Source organism: Aegilops tauschii, chromosome 7 (genome assembly GCF_002575655.3).
Source record: "Aegilops tauschii subsp. strangulata cultivar AL8/78 chromosome 7, Aet v6.0, whole genome shotgun sequence".
Taxonomy (NCBI): Eukaryota; Viridiplantae; Streptophyta; class Magnoliopsida; order Poales; family Poaceae; genus Aegilops; species Aegilops tauschii.
The window spans coordinates 588,362,478-588,373,599 of NC_053041.3; the positions used below are offsets into that span (position 1 = coordinate 588,362,478).

The 11,122-nt window shown below is 44.4% G+C and overlaps 1 protein-coding gene and 1 pseudogene across 1 annotated transcript; both read left to right on the forward strand.

Moving 5' to 3' along the window:
* Window positions 1-412: 412 nt before the first annotated feature.
* On the forward strand, window positions 413-1,978 carry LOC109776640 (pentatricopeptide repeat-containing protein At1g43980, mitochondrial-like; annotated as a pseudogene).
* A 2,389-nt stretch (window positions 1,979-4,367) lies between these two features.
* Window positions 4,368-5,536, forward strand: LOC109776639 (nuclear transcription factor Y subunit C-4-like). The gene has a single exon (XM_040394863.2). The coding sequence runs from the start codon at window positions 4,372-4,374 to the stop codon at window positions 5,191-5,193; it is 822 nt and encodes a 273-aa protein (XP_040250797.2). The 5' UTR covers window positions 4,368-4,371; the 3' UTR covers window positions 5,194-5,536.
* Window positions 5,537-11,122: the final 5,586 nt, after the last annotated feature.

Genomic DNA, 11,122 nt, shown 5'->3' on the forward strand with positions numbered 1-11,122 from the left:
CAACATAAAGCTGACAACAGCATGGAGAAGGTCCACATGTATTCCTATGTAGTATTTATGTTCATCTCTTTTATACAGAAAACAATGGCCCAAATCTCTAAAAGCACTTCAAGGATGCTCCACCGGTAGCTCCCGGCTCCGGTAAAAAAAACTTTTTCGCTCAGTTTCCTTGTGCGTTGCGTCTCCCTGACGGCCGCTGCGGCGCTCCACCTCCACGCCCGCCTCCGCCAGCTGCCTCGCCGCGGCCTACTCCCGTTCCGCCATCGCCCTATGCGCCCAGCGCCGCCGCAGCCAATCGCTTCTCGCACAACATTCTCCTCGCCGCACTGCTATAGTCCCGTGGCCTCCGGGCAGCGCGCAGGCTGTTCGGCGTAATGCCTCACAGGGACACCGTCGCCTGCAATACAATCCGATGATCTCTGGCTACGCTGGAAGTGGACGTGCTGACCAGGCGCTCCGGGTTGTGCTAAGAATGAAGGGGCTAGGTGTCAGGCCTAGCGGCTTCGCCTTCTCCATCATTGGGCCCTGTTGTCTGCTCTGCTCCTCATGGGACGCAGGTTCTGGTAGCTGCTGTCCATCACGGCCTTCCCCAGCAGAACTCTGTAGTCGGGAACACCTTCTTGATGTGCAGTACATGTATTTTGGACATCGCATTGTGTCACTGAATTCTGTCATGCCATCTCAGTGTACGAGGATGAGGGTCAGAGCAATGCAGTGTTTGAGTGTTTCCGGTTGATTACAAGCCATGGGTTTTTGGTTGAGGATGTGGCGTGTCAACGGTGCTTGTCATGTGCACAGATATCAAGGATTTGGCTAGGGGTTATCAGCTCTTGGCCCTTCGCATCAAAACATGGCTCCTGCCAAATTCTGTCATTTATGGTGCTGCTATCGGCATGTTGTCCATGTCTGACGGACTACCTGATGCCGTTAGGCTTTTCGAGGAATTTTAAAAAATGGGACTAAGAAACATGTAATGTGATGATATCGTGCTATGCCAGGAGTGGAGCAAGCTCTGGGCCTCTTTGCGATGGCTCTGCGAAATGGTGTTCTTCCAACCGAGTTCACCTTTGCAAGTGTGCTAGACGGAGTTCATGTTTTGGTCTGTTGAAGCAGGGTACCCAAATCCATGCACTGGTATATAAACGTGAGTTTCAGGATGATATAATTGTCACCACTGCTCTCATTGACATGTACTGTAAGTTAGGTTCCTTGAAGCATGTCAGGAAAATCTTCAATGGTGTCTGTGTCAAGGATTTGTTGATCATTGGTGTATCGCAGAATGAGAAGCTCTTGAGTGTTTTGGTGAATATTGAAGTGTGGTGTCAAGCCAGATAGAATTGCTATTCGGAGCTTTATCTACTTCTAGCTTGGTAGATCTGGTTAATGAAGGAATGGATATAATTTCTCTGTATAATCCCAATTACATTGTCATTCCTGACCTGGAGCACTATGCATATGTGACTGACATGCTAAGCCATGCAGGATTGTTTAGACAGGCAGTAGATTTAGTCGAGAACAAGTTGCAGAAGTGCAGTACTGCAGGCCTCCTCAATATTCTTGACGCTTGCATAATTCTCGGGAATTTCACGATGGCAGAGTCAAATGCCGAAAAATATGTGGAAACTGAAGCCTCGGTACACACTGCCATACACTGTTCTGGCTCAAACATATGGTGTGAGATGTAAGTGGGAAAGCATGGCCAGGACGAGGAGGCCAATGGAAGCTCTAAAAATGAGATTCATGTGTTTACATATGAACAAATATTACATCATGAAAGCAAAACCAACTCGCATGCAGTTTTAGATCTACTAGCTAAACATGGCCCCGTGGCATGCCGCGTACCTGACTTAAATTGATAGCCCGTGTCACCAGTTACCAAGGTCAAAGACTCCTACTAAGTAGGAGCAGTTTGCAAAATCGAAAGGCGAACTTGTTGCTCTTGCTGGCTTTCTCAGTGGCCTTTATTGGAAGTGTATATGTTTGAATCTTTCTGTAACAGAAACATACTTGTAGGGATTATTAAGCGCAAGAAGAACAAGCATGAATGGGATGAGCAAACTTCTTCGTGGAAATGGACTTATGGCTATGATTGTGTTAATAACGATAAAGACATTCCGATCATTGCAGCCAAAATGACAGATGGTTAGCAACTTGTCTTCTGCATCTATTCCTGGTGAATTTTATTTTATATTTGTAGCAGGACTAGTAATTTTTTCGAGCTTTCCCTGCGCTGAGTACACATTATGGTTATCATGCTTCTGCTTATGTACACCGATTAGCCAGTGTTCATTTTGAATATCCTATGCTGTCTCCATTTATAATCACTTGAATCTAGCAATGTAATTTGTTCTGAAATGTATTCGTTTTCAGAACTGTTTGCTCAATCTGTTACGGTTCTAATTATAGATATTTGTCTGTTACAGAGACTGGTGTTGATCCTTTTGCTTAAAGGACGGAAATACGAAGATTAGGGTTGATTATCAAGAACGCTGCAAAAGTTAGTGCTCTGCCAAGGCAATCATTTCTTATTATCATCATCTGCACATCATGCACTACATTTTTTTGTTACCATTACATTAGCAACTCAAGTTTCTTATATAACGCTTTCTAAAAAAAACCTGTGCAGTCAAATACAGCTTGCTGCCACAGCTGTGCCCATCATCGGAACTAAAGCGGATCTACCTAGAAAAATCTAAAAAACAAGATCTTGCGAATCTTCAGTCATAAATAAGGTTGTGCACCCCACACGATTTTTTTTTATCATGGAGTAGGGCAAATAAATGCTTGGGAAACGTATCAAACTATACTTTCCAGAAATTTCTAGAAAGTTTCAAAAGGAGAAAGACAGCCTATATCTTTAATTGCTTACCGTATCAGTATGTAGAAATCACGCATATTCTACAGCTGTGCCATCCTGCGGCTCTTGCTATCAAGGTATATAAATACAGTTTTCTTTGCCCAGCTTTGTGCTAATCGAAGAGATAATTTCTTAGGTGCGCAAGAAATATGTATTGCACGGGTATGTACAAGCTTGTTTGATTTTTTCTTACATGTCAATCTAGTTATGCAGTATTTTTTGGATCGGTACAAACTATTTTAGATCTTTGTGATTCAGCACCGCAATGGCCATTCTCCAGAGTTCTAGATCTAAGTATCAATATGGTGTCAGCAGTCGTTAACTTTCTTATTAGGAGGTCATAAATCTAACAAAAATTCATCCGCGACGCCAGTAGGTATAGAAATCGATGCTTGTCATGATCTGATAGTTATGATTCTTCTCAGGTTAGCATATGATTTGGTTGTAGGAAGATTATTACCCCAAGATCTGTATCACTTATCAATCTCAAATCTGACTATTCGTATTGAACCATCGGTCGAAGCGGTCCCAGAGGATCTACTAGATGAATTGGAAGGTTGGGATTTTGGCAACCTCGTGTGAATGATTCCATCTCTGAAGGGGATACAAGTGCGGATGGTGATATCAGAATATGCGTCTTAATATCGATGAACAAAATATATCTATAAATCATGAAATATAGCTTGAAGGGTTAATCCATGATTCAGATATTCGTATTTCTTCCTGCTCTGTATATTCATGTCCGCTCCTGGTATTCTCGTATCTTTTTTTGGAATAACCATACTCATCTATCTTTTTAAAATGTCTATGATGTGAATATAGTTTTTCTATAATCCAGCCGCGTTTGATCCGTTTCCACCATTGTCGCCATCTTATTTTCATTTTTCTTTCTTCAAAACCATCTTTTGGTGAATATTCAACTGAGTTATCCACTCTCTAGCTATATGTGCATTATGGAGCACCTTTGGGGCCTGCCTGGAGTTAGAAACCACCATTGCCACTCTCAATTGCTTGTGTAATCTTAGCCATTTATTATATGCATTTAGAATTTTAGATGCTTGGGCAGTGCACATAAGATGCAACAGAAAACAAGATGCTAAATTTGTGGTGGCTTATAATGGCCCAGGTGCCTATACAGGACCTCAAGTTTCTATTGCAGTTAGCTTTGTAGCCAGATTTATTCTATTGATTTCTTTCACCCATTTAGTTTGTTAGTTCATGCTGATGTATATTTGGTTGCACATGCGTATTTTCAGTATTTTAACTATGCAATTTTCTGCTCTAGTGCTGTTACTTAGAAGTGATCTGAGTTTCTACTAGCAGATAATTATCATTTTTTAATTTGGGAGGATCCTAACAAAGAATAAACTCGGTGTTTCAAACTTATCTTGAAAGAGAGCCACAAATGTTCACATTCATCTAATGACACTAGACAAAATTTTATTTTGTAACCTAGGAGGCCAGCAGCCTAGCACTATCTAACTGTCCTTAGATTGTTGTACTGTAAGATTAAGATGATTATGATTGAACTAATGAATACTTCTCATTCTTTTTTCACAGTGCCAGAAAGACGGTCTTGGCAACCTGAGCTTGCAATGGGTGATGTTGCTGGTGGATCACAAGTGTATCCTGCCTCAGCCTATCCGCCTGGAGCAACAGTGGCTGCAGCTCCTGGCATCACTCCTGCCGGTTCACAGCCAATGCCACCATTCCCTGCAAATCCAGCTCAGCTTAGTGCTCAGAACCAGCTTATGTACGAGCAGTCGCAGCAGTATCAGCAGCAGCTCCAGCAACTGCACCAGAGGCGGCTCCAGCAGTTCTGGGCCCAACAACGGTCAGAGATCGAGCAGGCCACTGACATCAAGAAGCACCCCGTGCAACTCAAAAGGATAAGGAAAATCATGAAGGCCGATGAGGGCGTTCACATGATCTCGGCAGAAGCTCCAGTGGTGTTTTCGAAAGCATGCGAGATGTTGACACTGGAGATGACGATGAGGTCATGGATGGTCACTGAGGAGAACAAGCGCCGGATCTTGAAGAAGAGCGACGTTGCCGCTGCTGTTGCTAGGACCGACGTCTACGACTTCCTGGCGGACATAATCCCCTTGGACGAGATGAAGGAGGAGGGGGTCGGGCTTCACAGAGCCGGGCCGCCGCCGCCACCCTTGGGGGCTCCGGCTGGCGCATACCCGTATTATTACCCGCCGCAGCTGCAGGTGCCAGGTGCAGCAATGGTGCACGGTGGCCAGCAGGTGCCGCAGGGCCATCTGCCGCATGTGTGGATAGATCTTCAGGAACAGCAAGAGAAGGAGGATCAGCAATCTGAAAGTGGCTGACAACATGTGAGCCATCACTAAAATTCAGTATCCTCATTTTAGCCAGGACATCCAAAGTTCCAAACTAATTTTCAGGTTTTGCAATAGCTTATATGATCGTTTGTTTTGTCTGTCGGTACGGGAGAGATTGACTGGTTTCTTCATGCAAGTTTTGTTTTGTCGCGGTGTCTTTAGCGAAGGGATTATGCTTCGAGACCAATTGGATGAAATTTACCATACCGTTGTGTGGCGTACTACCTCTGTGTTGACTGTTGAGTGACCTGTTTGCTTGCTGTTCCTATCGTTGAGTGGCGTATGAAATTTCAGATCATGTTGCGGGTGCAGCTGAGTCGTCTGTCTTAAACCGAATGTGCAATGGTGGTTTCCCTTGTGAAATTATTACAGTTGATATCGGCCATTCAGGTCGAGCACGTCAAGTGACCGACACACGGCCAAAATGCCATGCCGTTTCTAGCCTGAAAACTGGCACTATCCATGCCGGTTGGATGATATTGCAGCGCCGCTGCTAACCGGCCATGTGGGGTGCCAGTGTCTGTGCGTGCTTGTGTGCAGCCGAACAGTCCCGAGACCGACTGGCTTGATGAGTCCTTCCAAAAAGAGCTTGGATAGTCGTGGTGTTGGCATCAGTCCGTGTTTCATGTCCAAGATAAAGATTGCCGTGTTTGAGGGAAAGGGAGGGGCTTGGCTTTCTTCGCACGTACGCCGCGCATCAGTGGCAGGGCAGGGCAATGGGCGCCGGCCGGAGAGCAAGACGACCGTCCGTGGTGCTAGAAACTTCCTACCCCCGCCCCGCCCTGCCCTGCCCTGCACACGACACGTCGACGCGGACCGACTGGCCGAGTGTGAAATGATAGCTTTTGTATGTACAGAGGCTAGCTGTTGCAAGTTTTGGAAGACACAAGATACATAAATTGTTGGTGCTAAAGCTAAACATGCATATCTAGCTGCTGAATCATGCATGCACGACACCAACAGACGGATTGGCGCACCCTCAACACTGGATAACATACAAATTACTCCCGTTCTGTAACATGCAAAGGTTAATTCCGACGAGACGCGCTATCTCATATGTCGTCAGCTCTTTTACGGTACACCCTGACGGACGGATGTAAGTAAGCATTTTGTCATTTTAACATGTGAGATTCATGTACTACTAAATCCTACAAGTAGTATACACAAGCAGTATATGTGCTAGAGGGGTAGAATTGGGAAAATTACAAGAAAAATCCCACAAATCATGGTCACAAGACATGATCGAGTTTATTCTGGGTAGCAAAGATTTCCTCATCACAATAGCTCTGAATCTGCATTTTGAGTAGCTAGGCCGATTTTCTGGGAGAAGGAACGGTTGGAAGAGAAAAAAAAGTTAGAGGAAGAAGAAATAAAGGCGGTAATCTAAAGTAGTATATGTTGGGAAACGTAGTAATTTTAAAATTTTCCTACGAACACGCAAGATCATGGTGATGCATAGCAACGAGAGGGGAGAGTGTGTCCACGTACCCTCGTAGACCGAAAGCGGAAGCATTGGAACAACACGGTTGATGTAGTCGTACGTCTTCACGATCCGACCGATCCAAGTACTGAACGTACGGCACCTCCGAGTTCAGCACACGTTCAGCTCGATGACGTCCCACGAACTCCAATCCAGCAGAGCTTCGAGGGAGAGTTCCGTCAGCACGATGGTGTGATGACGGTGATGATGATGCTACCGACACAGGGCTTCGCCTAAGCACCGCTACGATATGACCGAGGTGGATTATGGTGGAGGGGGGCACCGCACACGGCTAAAAGATCAAGGATCAATTGTTGTGCCCTTGGGGTGCCCCCCTGCCCTCCTATATAAAGGAGCTAGGGGGAGGCGGCCGCCCAGGAGGAGGGCGCGCCAAGGGGGGGAGTCCTACTCCCACCTGGAGTAGGACTCCTCCTTTCCTAGTAGGAGTAGGAGAAGGGAAGGAACGGAGAGAGGAAGAGAAGGAAAGGGGGGCGCCCCCTCTCCTTGTCCAATTCGGACTAGAGGGGGAGGGGGCGCACGGCTGCCCTGGCCGCCCCTCCTCTTCTCCCACTAGGGCCAATTAGGCCCAATATACTCCCCGGGGGGTTCCGGTAATCCCCCGGTACTCCGGCAAATGTCCGAAACCTCCCGAAACACTTCCGGTGTCCGAACATAGTCGTCCAATATATCAATCTTTACGTCTTGACCATTTCGAGACTCCTAGTCATGTCCGTGATCATATCCGGGACTCCGAACTACCTTTGGTACATCAAAACACAAAAGCTCATAATACCGATCGTCACAGAACTTTAAGCGTGCGGACCCTACGGGTTCGAGAACTATGTAGACATGACCGAGACACGTCTCCGGTCAATAACCAATAGCGAAACCTGGATGCTCATATTGGTTCCTACATATTGTACGAAGATCTTTATCGGTCAAACCGCATAACAACATACGTTGTTCCCTTTGTCATCGGTATGTTACTTGCCCGAGATTCGATCGTCGGTATCTCAATACATAGCTCAATCTCGTTACCGGCAAGTCTCTTTACTCGTTCCGTAGTGCATCATCCCGTAACTAACTCATTAGTCACATTGCTTGCAAGGCTTATAGTGATGTGCATTACCGAGAGGGCCCAGAGATACCTCTCCGACAATCGGAGTGACAAATCCTAATCTCGATCTATGCCAACTCAACAAGTACCATCGGAGACACCTGTAGAGCACCTTTATATTCACCCAGTTATGTTGTGACGTTTGGTAGCACACAAAGTGTTCATCCGGTAATCGGGAGTTGCATAATCTCATAGTCATAGGAACATGTATAAGTCATGAAGAAAGCAATAGTAGTAAACTAAATGATCAAGTGCTAAGCTAATGGAATGGATCAAGTCAATCACATCATTCTTCTTATGATGTGATCCCGTTTATCAAATGACAACTCATGTCTATGGTTAGGAAACATAACCATCTTTGATCAACGAGCTAGTCAAGTAGAGGCATACTAGTGACACTCTGTTTGTCTATGCATTCACACATGTACTATGTTTCCGGTTAATACAATTGTAGCATGAATAATAAACATTTATCATGATATGAGGAAATAAATAATAACTTTATTATTGCCTCTAGGGCATATTTCCTTCAGTCTCCCACTTGCACTAGAGTTAATAATCTAGAGTACACAGTAATGATTCTAACACCCATGGAGTCTTGGTGCTGATCATGTTTTGCTCGTGGAAGAGGCTTAGTCAACGGGTCTGCAACATTCAGATCTGTATCTATCTTGCAAATCTCTATGTCTCCCACCTGGACTTGATCCCGGATGGAATTGAAGCGTCTCTTGATGTGCTTGATTCTCTTGTGAAATATGGATTCCTTTTCCAAGGCAATTGCACCAGTATTGTCACAAAAGATTTTCATTGGACCCGATGCACTAGGTATGACACCTAGATCGGATATGAACTCCTTCATCCAGACTCCTTCATTTGCTGCTTTCGAAGCAGCTATGTACTCCGCTTCACACGTAGATCCACCCACGACGCTTTGTTTAGAACTGCACCAACTGACAGCTCCACCGTTCAATATAAACACGTATCCGGTTTGCGATTTAGAATCGTCCGGATCAGTGTCAAAGCTTGCATCGACGTAACCATTTACGACGAGCTCTTTGTCACCTCCATAAACGAGAAACATATCCTTAGTCCTTTTTAGGTATTTCAGGATGTTCTTGACCGCTGTCCAGTGATCCACTCCTGGATTACTTTGGTTCCTCCCTGCTAAACTAATAGCAAGGCACACATCAGGTCTGGTACACAGCATTGCATACATGATAGAGCCTATGGGTGGAGCATAGGGAACATCTTTCATTTTCTCTCTATCTTCTGCAGTGGTCGGGCATTGAGTCTGACTCAACTTCACACCTTGTAACACAGGCAAGAACCCTTTCTTTGCTTGATCCATTTTGAACTTTTTCAAAACTCTACCAAGGTATGTGCTTTGTAAAAGTCCAATTAAGCGTCTTGATCTATCTCTATAGATATTGATGCCCAATATATAAGCAGCTTCACCGAGGTCTTTCATTGAAAAACTCTTATTCAAGTATCCTTTTATGCTATCCAGAAATTCTATATCATTTCCAATCAACAATATGTCATCCACATATAATATTAGAAATGCTACAGAGCTCCCACTCACTTTCTTGTAAATATAGGCTTCTCCAAAAGTCTGTATAAAACCATATGCTTTGATCACACTATCAAAATGTTTATTCCAACTCCGAGAGGCTTGCACCAGTCCATAAATGGATCGTTGGAGCTTGCACACTTTGTTAGCTCCCTTTGGATCGACAAAACCTTCTGGTTGCATCATATACAACTCTTCTTCCATAAATCCATTCAGGAATGCAGTTTTGACATCCATTTGCCAAAATTCGTAATCATAAAATGCGGCAATTGCTAACATGATTCGGACAGACTTAAGCATCACTACGGGTGAGAAAGTCTCATCGCAGTCAACCCCTTGAACTTGTCGAAAACCTATCGCAACAAGTCGAGCTTTGTAGACAGTAACATTACCGTCAGCGTCAGTCTTCTTCTTGAAGATCCATTTATTCTCTATGGCTTGTCGATCATTGGGCAAGTCAACCAAAGTCCACACTTTGTTCTCATACATGGATCCCATCTCAGATTTCATGGCCTCAAGCCATTTTGCGGAATCTGGGCTCGCCATTGCTTCTTCATAGTTCGTAGGTTTGCCTTGTTCAAGTAACATGACCTCCAGAATAGGATTGTCGTACCACTCTGGTGCGGATCTTAATCTGGTTGACCTACGAGGTTCGGTAGTAACTTGATCTGAAGTTTCATGATCAATATCATTAGCTTCCTCACTAATTGGTGTAGGTGTCACAGGAACCTGTTTCTGTGATGAACTACTTTCCAATAAGGGAGCAGGTACAGTTACCTCATCAAGTTCTACTTTCCTCCCACTCACTTCTTTCGAGAGAAACTCCTTCTCTTGAAAGGATCCATTCTTAGCAACAAATGTCTTGCCTTCGGATCTGTGATAGAAGGTGTACCCAACAGTTTCCTTTGGGTATCCTATGAAGACACATTTCTCCGATTTGGGTTCGAGCTTATCACGTTGAAGCTTTTTCACATAAGCATCGCAGCCCCAAACTTTAAGAAATGACAACTTTGGTTTCTTGCCTAACCACAGTTCATAAGGCGTCGTCTCAACGGATTTCGATGGTGTCCTATTTAACGTGAATGCAGCCGTCTCTAAAGCATAACCCCAAAACGATAGCGGTAAATCAGTAAGAGACATCATAGATCGCACCATATCTAGTAAAGTACGATTACGACGCCCGGACACACCATTACGCTATGGTGTTCCGGGTGGCGTGAGTTGCGAAACTATTCCGCATTGTTTCAAATGTAGACCAAACTCGTAACTCAAATATTCTCCTCCACGGGATCGTAGAAACTTTATTTTCTTGTTACGATGATTTTCCATTTCACTCTGAAATTCTTTGAACTTTTCAAATGTTTCAGACTTATGTTTCATTAAGTAGATATACCCATATCTGCTCAAATCTTCTGTGAAGGTGAGAAAATAACGATACCCACCGCGAGCCTCAATATTCATCGGACCACATACATCAGTATGTATGATTTCCAATAAATCTGTTGCTCGCTCCATTGTTCCGGAGAACGGCGTTTTAGTCATCTTGCCCATGGGGCATGGTTCGCAAGTACCAAGTGATTCCAGAAGTCCAGCAATATGGAGTTTCTTCGTGCGCTTTACACCAATATGACCCAAACGGCAGTGCCACAAATAAGTTGCACTATCATTATCAACTCTGCATCTTTTGGCTTCAACATTATGAATATGTGTATCACTACTATCGAGATTCAATACAAATAGACCACTCTTC

What these genes read in the sequence shown, in the direction of transcription:
- LOC109776639 (XM_040394863.2), top strand. Translation starts at nt 4,372, where the DNA reads ATGATTATGATTGAACTAATGAATACTTCTCATTCTTTTTTCACAGTG.